At 49.6% G+C, this 22,475-nt stretch overlaps 1 protein-coding gene across 2 annotated transcripts; it reads right to left on the bottom strand.

The window, feature by feature from the left end:
• Nucleotides 1–2,668: 2,668 nt before the first annotated feature.
• Nucleotides 2,669–14,275, bottom strand: sncga (synuclein, gamma a). 2 transcript variants are annotated; one of them, XM_036546805.1, is made up of 6 exons: nt 13,828–14,274; nt 8,158–8,199; nt 7,479–7,606; nt 6,494–6,511; nt 4,362–4,418; nt 2,669–2,922 (listed from the first exon to the last, which is right to left on the bottom strand). In XM_036546805.1, the coding sequence occupies exons 1-6, from the start codon at nt 13,946–13,948 to the stop codon at nt 2,914–2,916; spliced, it is 375 nt and encodes a 124-aa protein (XP_036402698.1). In that variant the 5' UTR covers nt 13,949–14,274; the 3' UTR covers nt 2,669–2,913. The 2 variants fall into 2 exon arrangements, with proteins under 2 accessions (XP_036402698.1, XP_036402699.1); XM_036546806.1 differs by lacking the exon at nt 6,494–6,511 and having other exon boundaries at nt 13,828–14,275.
• Between the last annotated feature and the right edge of the window lie 8,200 nt (nt 14,276–22,475).

Here is a 22,475-nt window from a genome sequence, read left to right as displayed (position 1 = left end):
CAGCACGGTGCCTGTGACGTCAGAGCCATTGTAAATCACTCATAGATGGAGGGCGCGGTACACTGGGCCTAAATAAGTAATGGCCCTGCATGTTTTAAACACCCGCAGCTCCGTGAGATCCTCCTCAGCCACACAGGAGCAAAGGGACAGAGCGCTGGAGGAGTCCTGTTCCTACACAGCCTCTCTGCAGCACGCATTCATGAAGAGCTGGATGTACAGCTGCACAGGCTCCCAGCAAAAACGCATCCGTGCGTGTAGCTGCATATGCTCTCCCTGCAGAATGCATGGGAAAGTGTTTTTACACTCTCCCCTCCGGAACACTTCGCCATGTATTGCTGTATTCTCCATTCAGCGTATAAGTATGCAGGTACTGCATTGATGCGTGTTGCTGGATACACCATGCAGAACTCACACGCGAGTTGTCATATTGCACTGATGTGAGGTTGCAGTTCATTCCACGGAATGCATTGGCGTGTGCGCTACTCTATGCTCTCCATCCAGAATGGGTTCTTGGGTAATTACACACGCTTTCTGCAGAATGCATGGCTGCATATGGCAGTGCACAATTCCTGTGGAATACGCTGGCGAGTATTTCTGAACACTGTCCCTGCAGAATCCACTGGTGTACCCCACTATGCACCAGCCTCTCTTCAGACCCAGAACCACAGGTAGCGCTAGCCGGACATAATTTAGATCGTGTCATGCTATGAGTGATAATCAGGATTGACAACTGCACTGTCAGCATGTGAGGAGAATCGGGGCAGAGCAAGGAGCCCTCTCCCTCTCCAGCAATAAAAGGAGTCACTTAACTACAGCTGTTCCCCCTTCCGAAAAAAAGGAAATGGGCTCCAGACAGATAATTAAAGCACTGGGGCAAAGCGAACCTTCTGTTTGTGTTGAGATGTGGCCAGAACACCTGGCGGAACCGCGTCACACAAACGTCATGGCCGAAGCGCCTGACAGGGTTGACTTCACCACGAAAGTAGGTCAGTAAAGTAAAGACTTGGAAAATATTCAGAATAAAATTAATATTATAAAATACTCGAAAAATATGCCATGACAGTCCCTTCTCTGTGTCTCCATCTCTTCACCTCTTTCGGAAGATGCACTCACTGTGAGGGAAAGATGTGTCCACTGTCAACACAACACAAACCTGCCATGAAGTTTGGCTTTCCACAAAATTGTCTTTATTTTCAGTTGTACAGTTTATAAAATTAGCTGTCTGCTTTGATGCCAGCTTATAAATGTCGTGGGTGCATGTATGTGTGTGTATAATGCAGGCTTGAAAGTGAGTCTGTGTTTAAGTGTGTGTGTGTGTGTGTCTGTGCAGGCGTGCGTATATGTGTATGTGTTTGCATGTGTGAGCATGTGTAAGAATGTGTATGGAGTCTGAGTGTGTATGTGTTTGTATGTCGTAAGCCTGAGTGTGTGTGTGTGTGTGCGTGTGTGTGTGTGTGTGTGTGTGTGTGTGTGTGTGTGTGTGAGAGAGTGTGTGTGTTTAGAAACACATACAAGTGCTGATAAGGCAACATGCAGTCTTCTGTTTCCAATGGCTTCAAAGAAATAACACGGTAGTACTTTAAAAGACCTGCTCTAGTCACTTAAAGCAGTCACAAGGCTGGGTGAAGTCTGGGCACAGTGTGGAGTGCCAGGGGCTTGGGGCAGGAGGTGGGGCTGAGGTGACGGGAGGGGTGTGGCAGGGTGGAGACAGTGCTACCTCCGTCAGGGACAAAGGGAGTCTGGGACACCTAGTAAGGGTGTGTCCTTGCACCTCGTCATAGGGGCATCTAACGTTTCACCTCCGATCAGAACACTTCTTCCCCGGGGCTGTGATTTGTCATGCTGATTTTGCATTACAATGGCTTTCTCTTCATTGGATTCTATATCTACTTGCTTTTTAAAGATGATTTCTCATTTTTTTCTGTCCTGTTATAAGTTCCTTTTCTGAATACACTCTGTGACCTGCAAACAGATTGAAGGGAAAACATGCAGGCCAAAAACCTCTACCTGGTATTACCATTCTCCTCCCCTCTCTCTTTCGCATACGCAAACTCACCACACAGAAAGGCAAAGACAGCACGAGGAAAAAAGGAGAACTTCACTTCACTCAGCTCACTGTTCTGTTTATTGCAGAATGGGATTGTGATGGGCCCAGCTTCCCTTTGTCAGGTTTTGGTAGCTAACTGTCTCTAAGTCTCCAAGACGTTAAATGGTGGGGAGCAGCTCAGCTCAAGGCTCGACCATGTGTGTAGTTCGACTTCCCTCACCCTGATCCTCGTCCCTGCCGCTCATGTTGGGAAGGGGGTTAGGGGGAGGGGGGAGGGTGGAGGAGGGGAAGGTGTGTGTTAGAAAACGCAGACTTAACGTAGGCCTTGTTCAACGAACCTCATAAAGCAAATTACTATGAGTACATCTACTGTAGTTAGTACAGGTGTTAGGTTATTCATCAGCGTGCACACTACCGGTAAGTCTTACACTTCTGCACTTCTAAGACGACAAGAGTTACATGTACTGGTTATCTGGCGTGTACGTCTCTCTGGGTTGCCAGGCGCGGCCATGTTCGGGACAGCAGATGAGCGCCTTCCTGTCTGAGGGAGGGAAGGGAGGGGAGGAGTATTTGGGTGGGGCCGGGGCGGGGCAGTGACAGTGCCTTGGGGGGTGGGGGGTGGGGGGGGGGGGTTTGTGTCGGAACGAACCCACGGATGCACCCGCAGTCTGTGGAGGGGAGGGCCGGGCGTGAGGACGGAGAGAGTCCTATAGACGTTTCGGTTTCCATGGAGTCACAAAAACATATAGGCAAGGAGACGCCTGGGTCTCAGGAGATTTCGGGTTGGGGTGGGGGTATGTGGGGGGCAATCCTGCTGGCAGCGGAGGGGGGATGGGGGGGATTGCTGCTGGTCCCTGGACAATGGGCTAATTCCCCTGAGAGAGACAGAGAGAGACAGAAATGTAGCTGGTTAAGTATAAGTATGTTGTACAATGTAACATATGCACACATACAGATAGGAATGCATAGGAATATAAAAGATAAACGTGTAACAATCGAGCACACACACACAAGTTTAATAAAAACAGTGCTTTGCAAATACTGCTTTGGATTGTCCTGCCAGTAAAGCACCATTGAATTGAACCAAATTGAACTGAAATGAGGGGGTGGGGAGAGAGAGCGATAGAGAGAGAGGGGGATGGATGTAAGCAGAGATCAACCTGAGAAAATTCCTCACAGTCCTAGTCACATGTAACTACTGCAGAAGGTGCTGTATTAACCAGGTCTCTGGACATTTTAATGGTCAAATAAAAGGATTAACTAGGATGAGGATAAATGGTCCATATTTTTTCATGATTTCTGTCACAACATAGTTTACCATCTGACAGAGGAAAGTACAGTACTTATTCATGCTGGGAAAATGAAAACATTAAGTACTTTTAAATTGATAAAGTGTTTTTCTGAGTCAATGTTCCTGTTTTTGGCTAGTGTTTGCAGTAACTGACTGGGCTATTCTTCACTGGTGTGTCATATGACAGCACTCTACTTCTCCTTCACTTCACTTATTATGAATCTCTTTGGCAAACTCCAGCTGTGTGTATGGACAGTATCCCTCATTAGAGGCATCTGCACTGCAGAGATCCCTCATAATGTGGCCGAACCTGATGTGGGTTCCAGTTATGGTGGGAGCTCACCCCCTCTCCCCCTATCCTTCTTCAGCTCAGCTCCTTCTACCACCCCACCCCCCCCACAGGCCCGGCGCCAGGAGAAAATACAGAGGGGTGCAAAGGGGGGGGGGGGGTTGCACATCTTTAGTAAGTACTATGTAGACATCGGGATGTAAGGAGAAAACTGGCGGTGCACTGAGGTCCTTCTGGGGGTGCCCCCGAGCACTCTCATAGCGCCAGGCCTGCCCCCCCCCCCCAACACCCAACCTCTCTGAGCTGTCCCTCTCTCCTGCTTTCCCTCTTGCCCCGAGTCTATCTACTTCTCTCTCTCATTTTCTCACACTCTCCCTCTCTCTCCATATCCCACCCACCCTCTCTCCCTCTCCCTCATTCTCCCTCTTCCTACCGAGCTCTTTCTGCCTCATTCCCCTTCTCTTATATTTCCCCTCCTTTCTTTCACTCCTGCTGCCTCTCCCCCTCCCTCTCTCTCTCTCTCCCTCACACACACTCTCTCACATTCTCCCTCTCTCTGCCAACAGCCTGGCGTCTCTGATCTTCCAAGGGGAGGACGGGCTGAAGGGAGCATTAAAGGAACATAAACGAAATGACACCACCTGTCCCCCCCGGCCCCCCCCGGCCCCCCCCCGGCCCCCCCCCGGCCCCCTCCCCTTCTCTCCTCCCCCTCCTCCCTTTCTCTCTGCACCCACCTGCTCTGCTGCGTCTCCAGCCTGCTCCGCGCCCCCCTGACCATGGGACAGGTCACCCTGCGTCAGGACACAGAGAGAGGGGCGTTAGTCAGGGGACGCTGAGGCCTGTGCCCCCGTGCTGACAGCCACGCCCGCTGCACGTCGGCGTGGCTGTGCCCCGAGAACTGCGGGGTCACACATGCGCCCCAGGCAAGCGCCTGTTGGCCTCCCGCACTTTCAGAGGCTGTGTTTTCAAACAGCGCACACACCGGGGTCAATATGCACTGCACTGAGCCGCCTCCGTTTCCACCCGCCGCAGGCAACACCCCCCCCCCAACCCCCTCCCCCGCCCCCGCCACAGCGCCGGCGCAGTCAGCGTCAGCCCCGATTACTGCTGTTCAGAAACACAGGGATGCACGGCAGGCTGCAAACAGCAGGATGCACTGGAGCAGGTCAGCTTCTGTTCAGGCATAATGCACCTACAGACGCACGCGCGCAGACGGGCACACGGATGCATGGGAGAACGTGTCTCGGCAAAGGATTATGCTGGAGGAGAGATTATGGTGGGAGAAATGAAGATAAGCATTTAGGAGAAGATACATGACTGTCTGCTGGAGGATGAGGAAGGAGGAAAGCCGTAGAACCTAAGGGGTAAAGAAGGAGTTAGTTCTCAAAGCGCAGCGCTGTTAGGGCAATTTTCTGAGTCATCTGAGTTGCAGGTTCATGCAATGCCACACCCCATTCAACCAATGTGTCTGTGTTCGTTATTTCATGTTGTTCACTGTGTGCCTGTTGTCTTGTCAGTTCTGCTGTCCCTCCCCCTCCCTTTCTTTTACCCATCTCCATTCTTTCTCTCTCATACACACACAAGAACACACGTATACACACACACACACACAAGAACACACGTATACACACAAACACAAACACACTCACAGACACACACAAACACAAACACACTCACAGACACACCCACACAGACACAGAATCCAGCAGCTGGGAAATGAGGTCACTCTGTGTGCCTAGTGCCCACACCATTATACCCCTGACAAAAGCCCTTGTCCCAGCATGCACTCTGTCTGGCTGGCATCGAGCGGCCAGCCTGCTGTTTTTCACAGGCCAGAGGAGCATGCTGGGCCAGCAGCTTTGGAGTGAGAGTGTCGGACTGCATTATCCTTCACCCAACTCAACGAGACCAAGACCGAAAAACAACAGCACTGGGACTCCTATAAGGGCTCTTAGTTGTTGCAGTTCTTTTTACCAAAAATATTAAAGCAGCACCTCAGTTCCAGCAGCATGTTTTGAAATTTGCCACTCAGGATTAGTGCAAAATATGCAAGCTACGAATACTTCTTTTCTGAAAAGACTGCTCGAATTGCTTAACTGTGTGTGAAGTGTACAGCTCAGTATTATGTGATTTAGTGGCATTATATGTGATATATGCTAGTGTATGTATTTAATGTACAGTTTCTAGGCTAATTGTCTAATTGTCAAATTAGCACAAGTTAACTTGTGTTGATGCTGGAATTGTGCTGCGCATGCACTTTGGTTTGCGAGTTTTGTTAACCAGGTCTGGCATTGCTGCTCATGTACCATGGATAGATACACTTCTGTTCTCTAGTGCTGGAAGTCCCTCTGGGTAGAGTGTCTGCTAAATGTATGTGATGTATTAGGTCCGGAGAAGCTTTTACCTCTGGTTTCAGACCCACAGGGGGGTGGGGGTATCCTGCTTTTAGTGTGTGATTTATTTTATCTGTTAAACTCACAGAGTAAACTCACATTTCTCCTGGATGAAAAATAAATCTGGGTTCCCGTAAACCGTAACAAATTTAGATCTAATCATTTCGCAAATAACCAGAGCTCAGGGACGTAGCCCTCCGTGGGCCCCACAGATGTGGCGTCCAGCCTGTTGATTTAAGGAATATCTGGTAATTTGGGAACATGTTATGACAGACAGCTGCAGTGCCCCCTGCTTTCAGTGCTGCCCCCCCACCCCCCCATGGATCACAAGGCAGATCTGGAGGGGGGTGAGGTATTATGAAATCAAGGGCCAATGCAGACGGCCAAGAGGCTGCAAACCACATGCTCAGCATTCAAACAACCACCCCCCACTCCCACCCTCCCCGCATTGCTCTCCCTCCCTGTGAAAGCACCTCCGTTCCGGGCTCGTCCTGTCGCCGGCAGCAGGGGTGACCCGGCAGAGAAAAGACAAAGAGAACAGGTTAATTTGCAGGCATGTCACAACGATAAAGGACCGTTACAGGGTCAGAGTGGGGGAGGGGGAGTTTCACAGGCGGACATGTTATAGGCTTGGGGAACTGTCCAAGGCACAGAGGTGCTGCAAACACAGCCTCTCCACAGGAGAGGGAATATTCTAGAACTGAACTGTGAAAAGGGACAAAAAGTCTGGGCCTCCTGTTTCCTGGCAACACTCCCATACAAAAAAATGTACATATTTAAAATATGTTTTTGAGACTGTATTTTGAGTTCAATCAATATATTTAAAATATGTAAATGATTTCTGTCTTGGCATATGGTGACATGTGTTTGATTTGCAATATATATTAAATTGTATTTTCAATATATTCTTTGGCTGAAAAACATATTTCACACCATATATTACAACATATTTCATTTTTGCATGCACTTCCTATGTGATGATCTAAGAACACTCCTGCCATAGGATAAGGTTTACGTTTTTGTTTCTCAGTGTGACATTCTGGTTTGATCAGTAATCTCAGGCTGTGAGACTGACTGTGTGTTACATCAGAAGATATATTTCATGCATATACTGTATTTCTCAGAGTGAGCTAATATAAGATATTACATGCCAAAGTGTGGTGTTCTCCTGACTACAATGAAATATCCAAATGTCTCATCTGTTTTCAGGAACACCCCTGGACTAGCGTATTGGTTGCATTTGTTACTCTTTTATTTTACAGTTTCTCTACACAGCTTTATGGACAATAACTCATAACCATACTCTCACACGGTCAACCACTACTGTCTGCCACTGTAATGACTTGCGTGGCTAACTAATTGCTCTGTGTGGCAACAAAAATGCCACCCCTTCTATTCCCTAACTTCTCCCCCCCACTCTGCCCAATGAAGTCAGGATGTGACATCATCAACACTCACCGCCTTGACAAATCCGGTTGAGAGTGCCACGTTCTCCACTCCCTCCACTGTTTTCTGGGACACCTCGTTGGCACCCGCCACGGCTACATCTCCAACGATGTTGGCCTGCTCGGTCGTTCTCTGAGCCACTGAGGCGGGGAGAGAAAAGCACTCTATTAATTAATATCACCTGGCTTCACATCCCCACTCACTTAAAATTACATTCTTTTGGAAACCACTTCCCATTTGTTAAATTTGAATGAACCGTGCCAAATCTCAATTGTTTCTGTCAGTATGTGTTCAGGTCATTGGTAGTCACTCCTCTGGTAAGTTTGAAACGAGACCAGTAGCACTCAACCTGAACTAGGTCTCCCTGCACTTAAACTGACCCCGGTTCAGCAATACCGAGCCTGAACCAGCTTTACCGGCTCTAAAGCTGATGCCAGTACCAGTGAGACAAAACTGTTCACCCCTACACCTGAACCAGGACCAGTTGTACTCAATCCCCAGCTCAAGGTAACCGGACTCATTCAGTAGCTTCAACAGCAGGGCCTGATCCAGGATTCAGACCACACAACCCTCAGGTTCAGTACCATTAGCTGCCTCTGCTCCCCCTGGCTGTGTTATAGCCTGTGAGTCAGAGTGTAGCATATCACCTGAAGGAGGTGCTGATAGTCAGCTGCTGCATGAACAGCCTCACCTGTATTTACTCCAGCGGTCACTCCTTCCTTTGTCTTTGTACCTGTGGTGGAGAAACAGAAAAGCAGAACATGTCAGTTACTATCATCCAATTATTGTGATCCTGTAGTTATTCTTCTCTTGTTTTTTCAAACGCCATGACAGAATTTTGACTGAAATTCCCACCACGGTTACTGCAACCCTACTGTGGCAGACCTCCTTAATGATGTCACTCATTTAAACAGTATCAGCTTTTCTTCTCTGTGGGGTTTCAGAGGCATTTGGTCCCCCCTGGGGTGATCGAGATGACACTGACATCCCTTGCTCCCATATTTTGTCATGACTGTGGCATGCAGTGGAAAATAAATAATAGCTTCAAGCAGGGAGCAGTCTGAACCCCCGTTGTATAACGACAGCCAGATTTATTTCTCAATCCGATACCGAAACGCCAGTTTCGTCAGTGGAATAACCCTCCAGGCCTGTACAGATGGTGCTCTCCCAGGCTTACTCAATCCAGAAACGCTGCCCTCCCCTGGGCTGGAGCCCTGCCCTTCTTGCACAGTATGCAGACTCTCGAAGGGAAGGGTCAGCAATTCTCTCCCCAGATGCTGTACTGGGCTGCCGGGGTCCAACCGAGCCCAGTCCGTCAGCGTGCTCACCCACTCTCCCACTGAATGAGCTGGCACCAAACATGAGCCTCTTTCACGCAGATCCACACGGTAACAAGCTCCTTCTCTGTTCCCCCGCGGGACCCCGGCGTCGAAAACAAGGGTCTCGGTCACATGAGCTCGCCCCCATGCTTCTTGAGGCTTGCATGCGAGTGTCAGTGTGGTGTCGAACAATGGGCCACTTCAGCGTAAAATGGCTGCCGAGACACGCTCACACACTGGGACCGGTTGAGCTCGGCTAATGGTTTGTTTGTGTACAGGAAAAGGCTGTTTTCACCTGCCTTTGATGTCTTTGTGCTGTGTCGTGGTGAAGCGTATCACAGGTTGCGTCCCACTACGTTTCACAGCATCCAGGTGCTCTGGTGGTGAGCGTACGCAGCGTCTTTGTTTCTCGGTCATTGCAGCAGAACAGGTGACTGGTAGGCCGCCACATCTTGTGGATTCATATTTGATAGAGAGCGCTAAATTATTCAGCCCCGTCCTTCCTCTCAGAGCATGAGAAGCCTCTTCCCTCTGATCCTCACAGCAGAAGATCTTTATTTCAGCTGCTGTCACACTCCGTAGCCACTCCCCACCTTACTTGTATTCTCTGAGTATCTTTAAAAGTAGGATACTGGCATCAGACTGTGGAGTAGGGCTACATGATGAGGAGACTACTCTGCTTCTCGCCTGTGTGTGTGTGTGTATGTGTGTGTGCACATCTGTATATATGAATGTATGTGTGCCTGTGTGAGCAAGTAGTGTGTGTACATGTGTATATGGATTGTATATGGGTAGAGTGGAGTAAAGACATACCAAGGCTGGACAGAAAGGCTAGTCATTACTTCCAGGAACAGTACTACCCCCTGTAGTGCTACCACCTCCCATTGAAAACGGAGGAATGGAACCGGCGATCCGACTGGACTGTAAAAGGCTATCAAAGAAAATATGACATCCCATGGCTCTATACCATCATGTCTAGGGTAAAGTACGTGTTTCAGGCAGCAGCATGGCACAGCATTGGTGCCACGCATCTGTAAACTGCTCTGTGATTGGCTGAGTGGGGTGCAGGTAATGACTTGCAGTGTAATCCTTGTCCAGTGAGAATCTGAGCCTCCATCACAGCCCTGTTTCACTGTGCACCCTGTTTGCACACTGGTCAGTGATGTCCCTTTATTCATTATTTCACACTCCCAGCCGTTCACTTGTGTGGGGTCCTCTAGAACATGTTGTGAATACATTCTGGTAACCACACCAGTAGCAGAGGAAACATTCGCTTGTAGAGTTGCAGGACTTCAGAGGGATTTCTCTCTAATTGGACCAGTTTTCAGGCCCCAGGAACTGTACAGACTCCTGCTTTTCCCTCTCTGGGCTCTGATTAATTTCTTATGATTTTTTTTCCTCTCAATGATTAAATGGTACTTACGTAACCACCAGGAAAGAGAGACAGAGAAAGAGAGAGGGAGGCTGAGGGGGATGGGGGAGTGGGGGAGAGGGAGAGAGGGAGAGAGAGGGAGAGAGAGGGAGAGAGGTGCGACCCTGAGGGAAGGTGTGAAGGTAAATCCAGCTCAAACAGACAGAATGGGATCACCACATCACAGACATGTATTTAAGAAGAAAACCTGTTTGTGTGTGTGTGTGTGTGTGTGTGTGTGTGTGTGTGTGTGCGTGTGTGTGTGTGATTGCATGCATTAGTCGTTTCCTCCCCAAAGCCCCATGCATGCTTTGTGTTGCTTTGCTTTGGAGACAAATCCCCCATGATGCACGTAGGCGCTTCTGGTTGGCTCTGGGAGATGGTGTGTGTTAAAACCTTTATGCCCCCTCCCACTGGCTAAGCTCAGCACGCTCCCTGCCCTGTGACTGCCTCACGGCTGCCCATCACACACTCGCCTGTCTGCACACCTAATGTAAGTGCCACCGCGTTCCACATGACTGAGCACAGCACAACTTCACAACAACGCAACACGGTATGCTGTACAACACCGATTTACATCATAACATGCTGCACCACACCACAGCACAACACACCATGACACAATGTACCATACGTGAACAAAACACACCACACTATCGCACAACAGACAACCAAACACCACAATACACAACACCATACCACGATACACCCCACAGTGCTGTTCCCACGACTGAAAATAAGCCTGTGCAATGAGGAATACCAAGATGCACTTTACCAAAGCATACATTTGATACTATGAGCAATCATTTACAAATTGAATTGTCATTGTGCTTGCTGAGCAAGTTAAATGTAGCTTTCAAATTGTAATTTATTATTTAGGTCCACTATAGCCTTTAGACTGAGGAGTAAGCACAACATAATGGTGGTCTGCCATTTGTACATACATAACTGAGGTTCTGTGCACATTGGATACTGGCAAAATGCTGGATTGGAGGAAGATGACTGAGCACATAAGGCAGCAATGTGCTTTTGCAGAGATGCCTACACCAGCACAACCACAACCAACAGTTCACCTTCAGCAAGTCGTTACAAATGACTGCCCAGGCTTTATATAGAAGCAATCAATACAATGTGCAATCTGTCATATGTATATTAATATGAACTGCAGCTCCGAGTAATTGGATCAGCATTATTTTTTACTGTTAATTGATTTTTTCTGGTGCCCTGGGGTTATAGACTACTGCTGCTTATAGGAATGGAATCTGAGCAGCGCTGAGGGGGTGACACTCTGTCGATAGGAGTTCAAATGTACTATCATTGCAAGCTGTACCACAATGTACCAGAACATGTCCCAGCTCCCCACACCAAGCTACGCCACACCATGACACAGCACAACACGCTGTAGCACACCCCAGCGGACTGTGCTATCCGAAATCACTCCTTGCCCCATACCAAATGAAACCTCACAACCAACTCTGTTCCACATCACCGCATTGCACAAAAACAGTGTAACATTGCACATTAAACGGTGTAAGGAGACTGTGAAAAATGATGGCATTTTAACTGAATTATGAACCCTTATAACTGGCATGTATAATGTTTTAATAAGGCTCTTGAAAAAATGCTCCACTGTTCGGCCAGGGCCAGCTGTTCTGTTTAACACGCTGGTGTCATTCAGACTTCTGTTACAACCTCCTCCTCTAGTCAAGTGGACATGTGCCTCCCTTCAGTTGGCTTCTGAATTTTAAGTGCCTCCCCCCTCCTCTGTCCCTTTGAACTGGTCCATGGACATGATAAAATATGCAGTGGATAGGCCGTTCAGTTGAATCAGGTGCACTGGGTCAGACGGACAAGTAGGAAAGATCAAATGAAACAGACTGTGGGACACAGAAAACCACTGCAATATCCACTCTGGGGAATGAGTTTAACTGGTCGCTCTTCTGTAGCCATTCATTGGTCAGTGCAGAAGGGGGTGGAGACTCCTGTGTTATGACCTTGGGGGGTGGACACACCCTGGGAGAAGGCTGTAGCATTGTGGGAAAAGAGGCAGTGAGCTGAAAGGTGATTGGACAAAAGCATCTCCACAATAGCTGGATAATTCTCAAGTGAGTCATTGGGGTACGTCGTAGTTGTTCTCTTTTTCAGAGACAGAGAAGTAAGTGTAATGGATCTAGCAAATATTGAAGCACACCACTGAAATTAACAGAGGTCATAAACATTCTGGTGAGATATAGTGGTGTACTAGGGTAGCAACGACATTCAAATATACTGATGAGATCTATAGTGGGTCCTAAGCATAGCAAAGAGATGCACTGGGAGAGTATTAATACTCTGGCAAGTTTTAACAGGATCGTAAGAGTGCTTGGTCCTGAGAGCTCGGATGAGATATACATTTGAGTTGTCTTCAAAAGGTTTGTTATATGTCTTCTGTGCTCTGCCCTGCACTGGTGTAGTGGACCAGATATTGTCTCAGGTCTATCACTCTAACAAGATCACTGAACGCCATTGAATCAATGGCTCTGGGATTCATTATCAAGCTGTGAGTGCGTGCTCTCCTAGCTGTCTCTGCTAACCACACCCCATCTCTCCTATCTCTCTTCCTGCCTGGGGCCTCTGCTCTCTCCTATGCAGCCGGGAGGACAGTAAAACACACAGCCACATAATGCTCTGCGGCTGGCACTACTCCCTGCCCAGGAACGTCCACAGTGAGGGAGCCCGCATTCGCCTCTGTCGCCCTCACAGGGCAGCGGCGGGGTGTACCCTGCCGCAGAGGAACGTCCGGCGGGCGACGCAGCAGTGCCCAGCTGACCCCGACACCCAGCACACCAGCCCGGCACACACACGGGGTTCACGATCACATTAAACAGCACAGTAACCCCCCACACCGAGCTGGGAAGGAAAACAGCACCTTTCCGTTGCATTTCAGGCTGTTACCCCCAGCTCTCCATAGTGCATCTGTCATGCCCCATTTGGACACTGTTCCTCAATTATTCATTCAGTCCCCCACAGACATCAAATCAAGCACGGGCAATCGGAATTCTGCTCCATCACAGATAAAACCTCTTTGGAAGCTAATGCGCAAAGTAGACTGTAAGCTGAAAATTTCCAACAAATAAACACTTGATTGGGCTTGAAAAAAAAGATTGTTCAAATTTTATCTCTATAACACGAAGCGGCCCTTGTCAACAGCCGTGGCCCCATCTCAGAAACACCCCTTTATCCACTTCACCCTTCGCCCACTCTCCTCCCCGCACTCACCCTATCTGTCTATGGGACTCCCCACCGCACCCCACCCAAGATCCCTGCACCCCCGCCCTGCAGTCCTGTGCCTCATCGGTGCTGTAACCTACATTCTACAGACGCCCCCCGCCGCACAACCCCCCCCCCCAGCTGTTTCAGACTGGGACTCATGGGAAAACACTCCGGCGCTGCTGCGGACATCCATCCATCCATCACAGTCTGGCACCACCAGCTGCAGAACCTGCTGTGACTTCAGTTTCTGAAGGGACGATGATCATGCGCCTGACGCACACGGTTACACTGTGAGTACCTCTGCCTCACACCTTCCCAGCGTCTCTCCCCGGCTGTGTTTCCTCACAGTACCCGCCCCTCCAGTCTTGCTAGTACTCACCTACATACATGACCCCTTCTTTGGTTTTGGCAGCAGCCTCCTCCACACCAGCTTTGGTCTTCTCTGCCGCCGCCACCACCCCCTCCTTGGCCATGGAGAATCCCTTCTTCAGGACATCCATCCTGGGCTACTGGTACAGGCTATGTCTCCTGACTGGTGGAAGCTTGCTTGTGTGCGTGTGTGTATGAGAGAGGGAGAGGGAGGGAGAGAAAGAGAGAGACAGAGAGAGAGCGTGAGTGTGTGTGTGTGTGCGCAAGCGTTCCTGTCAGCGTGTGCTCTGCTCTTCCCAGAGAGGGCTGGACGGTCTGCGATCAGACGGACAGACCGGGCCGCTCTTAACGAGGAGAGCAGCGGAGCGAGAGAGAGAGAGAGAGAGAGTCAGAGTGAGGGAGGGAGGGAGGGTGAGAGAGCAAGTGTGACAGAAACGGGCGGGCGAGAGAGAGGACAGAATGGTAAAGGATGAATTCCACTAGGTGCTGCAGTGTATTTAAATTGGACTGCCAACTGTGCCCCCCTTCTTCCTTGTCTTCCTCTATACTTTGGTGCACATACAGAAGACACACACACACACACACACACACACACACAGCAGACACACACAGCAGACACACAGACACACACACATACACACACACACTCTCACAGATACATGAGGCTGGCTCGCTGCATTTTTGATGCACAGCCGTGGGTTGGGCCGCCCGCGTCCCTAATGTTCTGAAGTGCAGAATGTTCTGGAGTGCAGATTACAGAAGGGGTGGACGCACCGGCATCCTGGCACACCTGTTCTCCTTCACCCCCCCTCTTAAATGTTCCCTTTAATCGATCCTCATTGCCCCGTTTGACTCGACCATCCTCGTGCGGGCACATGCATTCGGCTGAGACGCAGCGTGATCCGACGCTCTGGATGCGGTTTTAATATAATGTACCCTTTAATAAATGATGAGGTATCATTACTGATAAAATGATTTACGGATTGCTTTCATCTTACAAGATGCGGCGTGTTTGATCTCCACACGGCAGTATCACAAGCAGAGGGACTATCAGAAGTTACACACTGAACCCCAGTGCTATAATTAGCCCAGCCAAGCTGTGACATTCAAACTGCACTGAAAGTGCATGCATGTTCAATCACCATTATGTGTGGGTGGATCATTTCTACTACTAAACTGGAGGATTTTTGCTAATGCACTGCATTCCTCTGTACCAAAGAAACTGTTTTATTATTGAACAGTTGTGCTGTTCCTCTTTCAGGGTGTGCTAATAGAATCTGTGCTCTGCTGGGACCGGTGTGGGCTGCTGAATTTCACTTTGATTTCGGCACTCAAACGGCGAGCCTAAGCCTAAACCTCCCGTATGATTAATGTGCAGAGTTGGGGTCAATTCAGTTTTGATCGAGTCAATTCAATGAATGAATTCAATTCAACTGAAACTGAATTCATGAACTGAAAATCAACGATCATTTTGCAAGGATTTTTCACAGAATTTCAGTTTCTTGAACTGAGATGAAATGAAGTGGAGCTGACCTCATACCTGAGCGCTGCGGTTAGTTCAGCTGTTCTCTGTTACATGTAACTTATTTGTGTTTGCATTGGGACAGCTCTGATTTAATGCTAACTCAGGTCTCAATTCGTTTTGGCTACTGATCAGAGAGGAACCTGAATCACTTTTTGAAATATTTACACTCACCAAACCATTGAATCATCTGATTGAATCATTCGTTACTTATGGATTCCGATGGAATGAACCTATGTTCATAGCTGGGATCAGTAGGGACAGATCATTTTTAGACAATGTATATATGCATATATAATGTATATACAAAACCAGCTTTGGTCCTGTATAATGACAGAGGAGTAAATTAGCCAAACTCAACCCTGCTCTCCCATAAAATCCTTATAATTCCACAGGGTGTACAGGTGGAATCAACAACGGAGGGTTTAAAATAATTTAATACCAGCAACTGGCTACATCTCTCGATAAAGGATTCCAATGGCTCTCTCTTACAAGAGCAGATTGGTAGGCATAATCTGATACCGGCACAGAGGTGTGGACAGAAAAAACCCTGATAAAGATCCAACCAGAGCAGCGCTAATTCAGACCAGCACCACCACTCCACCTATCAGCAGCAGCCCCTGAGAGAGGTTCTAGAAGGATGCATTTTGTGCCACTGGTCCTCCGGGTTGTAAAAGGGGTCTGTGTCTCTCCTCAAGCTCAAATGCAGCAGCCTTTGAAACACAGACATAAAAGAGCCATGTCACACTCCTGGCTCTCTGGATGTTGCGCTGCAACCTCCCACCATATCTGCTGCAGAACTCGTGACTCAGCAAATTTAACCTCCGCCGGTCCACGCCGGCCGCTTCCCTCTCTCTCCACCGATTGGCCGAGGGCCAGGGTGTGGGTATTTATGGGCCCGTTCATTTGCCGACACGGTGAGAAAATGTTTGTGGATATTAGTTCCCGTGGCTATGTGGTCCATTATCATCCTTCCAGTTTTTTTGGAAGGGGGGTGGACATTGATTAGGGGGTGGTGAAGCTCAGTGCCAGGGGTCACTGTGGTTCATCAGCACCTGGCGTCTCACCGTGAAATAATTACTCCACCTCCCCACCACCCCGCTCTGACTCCACTCCCCACCTCCTCCTCATATGCCCTGTATGACAGCAGAGAAATGAGCCAAGGCTTTTTTGTCAACCGCGGGAAGAGATTAGGAACAGGTGCATAAATCAGCACCTGGGGTGGGGCGGCCGATGCGACCGGCGGTTTACAAATACAGGAGCAGATGGTCTGCCTGGGCACAAGCACCCACACCTGCATTTTGTGCTGTATTAACGAGCCTGTCACCATGCAGTGTCCCAGAAGGCTCTCATCTTGAAATTTTATCTCTTTTGACTCACCAGCCTCTTGCAGGTAAATTTTTAAGGGGCTGATTCAGGTGAAGTGCTTGCTCACACTTGCTCTGTCTCTCTCCCTCCCTCACTCTGACATTGGCTTGGCGGGTCCATATTGGGTTTTGAATATGCACCACCCTGCCACTGTTTCATATCTGTACGAGCCTGAAAACTGCATTTAAGGCCAGTGTTTGATACAGCAGTCTTCCCATAGGTTGATTTTCTCAGTTATTTCTGAAACATTTTTATACTTTATTCCTTTATACACCCATTTTTTGTTTTGGGATCGCTGATTGCATATTAGGCTCCTCTCACTATGGCAACCTTGGCACTCATACAGGAGCGCTGAAGAAAGACGAATGCCATTGGCTGACACACAGCTATTTTTCCCACTGGAAGACCCACAATGCACCACAGTGAGACTGGTGCCAATTGGAGGATAGATGCCACTCCACTGACGCCATCAGAGCAACTTGCAGGTGCCTGATGACTCAGAGGGGGGCTGACAGTGGTGAGATGAGGAAACCCCAGATGACCTACCCACCTCTATCCCAGGTGGAAAAGAGCCAATTTGTTCCACCCACATGGCCCCCTAGCTGTTTTTGGCAAATAGCACGGCTGGTTTAGAACCCAAGCCGCAGGGCTCAGCCTGCACTTGAGATGAGCAAGAGCTCTTTATAATGTGTTGCTGTGCAAAACAAGACTCAGGGTTCATTGGCGTGGCGGTTCCCTGCTGGGGTACCATGCTGGAGGGCACAAAGGTGGCCACTCATCCTCAGCCAGTGCCGAATGTGCTCCCTACCCCACCTGTGCTGCACCCGAGGCGAGGGACCTGCGTGAGGAAACCAGCCTAGCAGCCAGATCACAGGCGGCGGCGTGCTGCAGATGACAGAGACAATCAGACAGGACGATTATTACAGGAAGCCGCGCTCCCTGCCAGTCCCCCATGCGCACTCTCCTCAATTGCTGAAAGGGTGCGGTCCGCTCGCTGGCTCGCAGATAAAGGAAGACAGGAACGAGAGCTTTTATCATTCAAGGCTGAGAGGAGGACGACCTTGTCTGAGAGCCGCATGCAACACGGTAGAATATGAACAAGTTTTAAAGAGCACCAGCTCTGAAATGTTTCGCAAGGTCTGAATTGGGCCCTAAATTGGGTCCTTATATTTATTTCCAAGGGTGCACAGCCCTTCAAGAGAAGTCACTGGTTACAGTTGCACTTATCAGTGAATATTTCGAATCAGTTCTACTAATGGTTAAAAGGCTGGTGTGATGAGGGCTTTTATGTATAAGGTTGAGGGCTGAAATTCTCTGAATTCTTATAGAGTACCTACTACTCAAAAAAAGTACAGAAATACCTCAGCACACAGGGCTGTTTGGGTCGCTAGGTTACAAAACAATGTCAAGTTGCCCCTCTGATGTGCAATATGTTGTTGGCAACAAGCTCTAGGAAGCAAAATGAATTACTGCAAAATGACTGTGAAAGGTTTCATGTATTGCATCGGTGGAGAGGGGGAAAGGGAGGGGGGAGGGTCACTCCACTTCCACAAGAACACAACAGCAAAAACAAAGATGAAATGTTCAGGACAAAACCACTCAAACGGGATGCCCCTGGGAGCAAAATCATTACGGTGCCGCTCCAACCTCAGACGCCTCTGGCCATTAGCAAGGCGGTGCCAAGAGGCTCGCAGAGGGGTGAGGCATTCTCCCGTGGGACGTCCTGCCTCAGCGAATGGCGCACACCCCTCGACCTCAGCTGACGGTGAACACAGCATTTTGAACAGGCTGGCCTGATTGGCTGGTGCTAGGGCTCCAGGCTCCGCCCCTGCTCAGAACTGCGCGTCTGGTTAAAGAATGCCAGCCTGAGTCTTAGGATCACCCTGCAACCCTAACAGCTGATGGAAGAACACTGATACAGAGTCAATCTGATCATCACCTTGTTTCACATGCAGGTCATTCCTCTGAGGTGACCCAGCTTCTGCTTCAGATCCAGCTGAGACCTTGCACCGTGAGCTTCTCAGATGTCATGTTCCTCGTGAATTCAGTATTCATGGAGCCGAGAGGCACAGATCATCTCTATGTAGTCATACCCCTGAGTGAAGAGTAGAGGCATGCTGTCTGATCCTTTCAGACACCAGGAACAACACCACTCCCCTCCATCTGCCTGGGGTGTTGAGGGGACTTTGTATTGATAGCCCCTGTGTGGCTTTTGCATGTGCAGGGAAAGGAATCACCTAAAATATGAAGTGAGTTTCTTTAAAGAGGATCACACTGGGGCACCCGAGCTCCCTGCCACTCCCTTCACTTCCTCTGTCTCCTTCCACCCCACCTCCACCGAATGCCACACCTTCTTCCAGAAACAAGCTCACTCACTGCAGCAGCGCTGTGCCTTACTTACCCACAATGCCCCAGCGCTGCCACGGCCTGCTGATTGGCATGCACCGGGAGGTCACTCCCAGAATCCACCTATATGAGAACATGCTACAGCAGCACTTTTGGTCTCAGCGGTGGGAACAGGGCTATAAAAAGGAAATCAATGGTGGGAAACGTAATAAATATTATCCGGGGAGGCCATGACATCTGCGCAATCAGCTAATGTACCACTCGCCCGCCGGGATGCATGCGTGTGTGTGTGTGTGTGTGTGTGTGTGTGTGTGTGTGTGTGTGTGGTGTGTGCTTGCATGTGTGTGGTGTGTGTGGGCTGATGTTGATCCCTGGGCTCTCAGTCAAGGCGACAGCCGGCTCCTCCCCCTCCCCCGCCTCCCCCGTCACGGCTCAGTAAAAATCATCACCCGTTCATTGGCTTTTCCTTGTCCCGACAAGGCCGCATCACTCAGAGTCCGCTGAGCGAGCGCCCACCCGTGGGACTCCCGTCCCGGCGAATTCTGCACTGTCCCTGAAAGCGCGCGGCTCAGTGGCGGCCCGAGTCCAGCTGGACTGGGAAGAGCAAGAGAGCCTCCCCCGTTCAAGTTGCGGGAGTGCGTGTGTAGCAGCGGAAACCCGTTACAAAGACTCCACAGGCTTGGAAGCGAGCCGGCCACATTTAATCACATTGCCAGGTTTGTCAGAGCCCCGGCTCGTGAGAGTCCGTCCTCACGGCATCCAAAAAATCCCCAGCGTCAGATACCGTTTCCAGGTGAGGTGCTTTAGCAGCCTTGCGGAGACCGGCTGTTTACAGATGCTTCCCAAAATATCCCGCGGTTTCCACCCTGACGATGCGTCCAGGAAATTTAAAGGTCGTCACATTTTTTTAGCCACGGAAAAAAGAAGTAACAAGTGAAGGACTCCTGGACTGGCTTTGATGTTGAGCTTGGCCTTCGTCAGCCCCCCACCGCATGACCCCCGTGACCCTTGCCCCTGCTACTGGTGACCTTTAGGACATTTGTCTTGCAGGAGGACGTGCATATTCCCTTTACAGCTTTAAAAAATCCACACAGTCCTCCGCTGTTGCCCTTTTTATTTTTATCCCTGAGCTAAATCAAATTCGCGATTTAAAGCCAAAGCTACAAACCTTTGGGACCATAAATTAGTGAGGTTCCTCATCCTTCCCTCCTACAGCCACAACATCGCTCTTGCTGTATGGAGACCAGCTTTGATGCTGCGTCCAGTTCTTTAACAGCAGGTTAGAGTCTACCCCAGGTGCCCCGGCTTCATGGCTCCAAGCAGCCAGCTTTGCCACTTCTGTGAGACTGCACAGCGGGGCACACATGTGGTTCCATTAAAAATGCTCTGCTGTGTGTTACTGTGGCGGCGACTGCCATGGAGGTCCATGGGGTCAGATGTATGCTGCACACACACACACACACACACACACACACACACACACACAGAGGGAGAGAGACAGAGGGGGGGTGAAAGAGAGAGAGAGAGTTGTTGTGTTGGACTGTTGTGTCCACTCCAGTGCCGATCTTGGCACCATGTTCTCTATTCTAACAGCGAGGAATGTTTGTGTTTTTTCCCTCTGTTCTCCTCTCCTTTTCACGACCTCTTCGATGGTGGGATGTTATTCTCAGGCATGAGTCGAGAGGCTGATGCCTGCTCCCAGCCAGACCCTGTGAAAACAAAAGCCCTCCTCTTTATGTGTAAATATACTGCCCCCTTCTGGTCATACAGGAAATTGTCCTGGCATTTTCTGAAGCTCAGAATAAACCCTGGGATTGCATCCCCCCCAGTGAAGAATGCTTTATCGTGGTTTATGAGCAGAGAGCCCTGGCACAGGCAGTTGAAAAATCCATTTGTAATGCAGTGTTACTCAACAGTGGAAGGGTCTGCATGGGCACATTCGCTTATTTTGGGGAAGAATTTGTTTCTGCGATTTCTGGAAAGCGTCACATACATGACGGAGGGCCATATGCTGGTCATAGAATCTCCAGCTATGCCTGGCATTGTTTTTATGCTGTCTTTTTATGCTGTTTTTATGCTGTTTTTATGCAACACTGACGTACAGTTGCAGCCATTTGATTTACAGTCATTGTCAGCCTTGCTCCTCAACGGCGGAAGCGTCTGTGTGAGCAGATTCACAGAATTTTGTTTTTGGAAAGTTTTTGGAAAGTTTAGGGGATGTGACATAGGATCTCCAGCTATGCTTGGCATTGTTTTTATGCCATCCCAATTTGCCAGTGAGATGCAATGTCAACATACAGTTGTAGCCATTTGATTTACAGACACTGACAGGCTTTACAGTCAGTTCCCATAACCAGACACCAGGGAGACATAGAGGGCACCCTGAGAACCCAGAAATAATTTGAACCTGAAAGGGAGGTCTGGTCTGAGGAAAAAATGTCTTTTTTTCCAAGTTTGTATTGAGTCAGTTCGTGGGAAAAAAGGTGAATCGTCTGAGTCACCAAATCACCAAAAACATCTACAAATGAGCAATGCTCCCAAAAGGGTTACATGTGAAGACTAACATGACCCAGAACCGCAAAAAATATGAACATCTGTCTCCATGGCAGCGAACACACGGTAAACTGAGTCGCTATACAGTTTCAAGTAAAACACTGACTCATCCCAAAACCGAACATGGCTGACCTCTCTAACGCCATGACCCTGGTTTGGCTCATCCCGGTGCCGCTGCCAGCGAAAGGCCCTTGACTTTCTTGAAAAACTTGAGAGGATCAGTAATGTGAGGAGGGCGGTGGGAAGGAACGATTCTCGCCGTTCTTTCCTATGTGCATAAATCCCAGCCGTGCGCTCTATCTCCCCAGCTCACGGCTCCCGGCCCCGCTTTTAAACGCGTCCAATCTCGCCCCGCGCAAGCTTCCCTTTCCTGCTCTCTGCAAGGGAGAGGAAACCAGGCCGAGGGGGGTGCGATAAGAATTCCGGAGACCTGCCAAGAGAAATGGACGGCTTCCTCGCCGGCCCTCCGGCCCTGGGGGAGCCGGGACCTCCAGCGTCCAGCGTCCACCCCCCCCCCCCCCCCCCCCCCAGCCCCCACACACACACACACACCCCCCTGACCCCCCCCACTCGGCTGGCGGGGGCCCGGGCAAGGCAGCGCTGCATTGTTCCAGGAACCTGCGACCTTTCCAAGGGGGGGCCGGCCGGGTGGGCGGAACGTTTCCGATGATTGTTGGAGGGCTTTGAAACCTTCCAGAGGAGGGGAGGGGAGAAGAGGAGGGGACTCTGGGAGCGGAGAACAGGGAAGGGAAGGGAATTTTTTTTTTTTGGAGATTGGGGGGCGGGGAGTTTCCAAATGTACTCGGAGCGACTCCTTAAAACAAAAAGCAGTCCCAGGGCAAGGCTCAGATTTTTTTTGGCAGCTACGG

The sequence above is a fragment of the Megalops cyprinoides genome, chromosome 15 (assembly GCF_013368585.1).
Source record: "Megalops cyprinoides isolate fMegCyp1 chromosome 15, fMegCyp1.pri, whole genome shotgun sequence".
NCBI classification, from domain to species: domain Eukaryota; kingdom Metazoa; phylum Chordata; class Actinopteri; order Elopiformes; family Megalopidae; genus Megalops; species Megalops cyprinoides.
The sequence above is the reverse complement of the archived record's forward strand: the minus strand, read 5'-3'. Positions and strand labels throughout refer to the sequence as shown.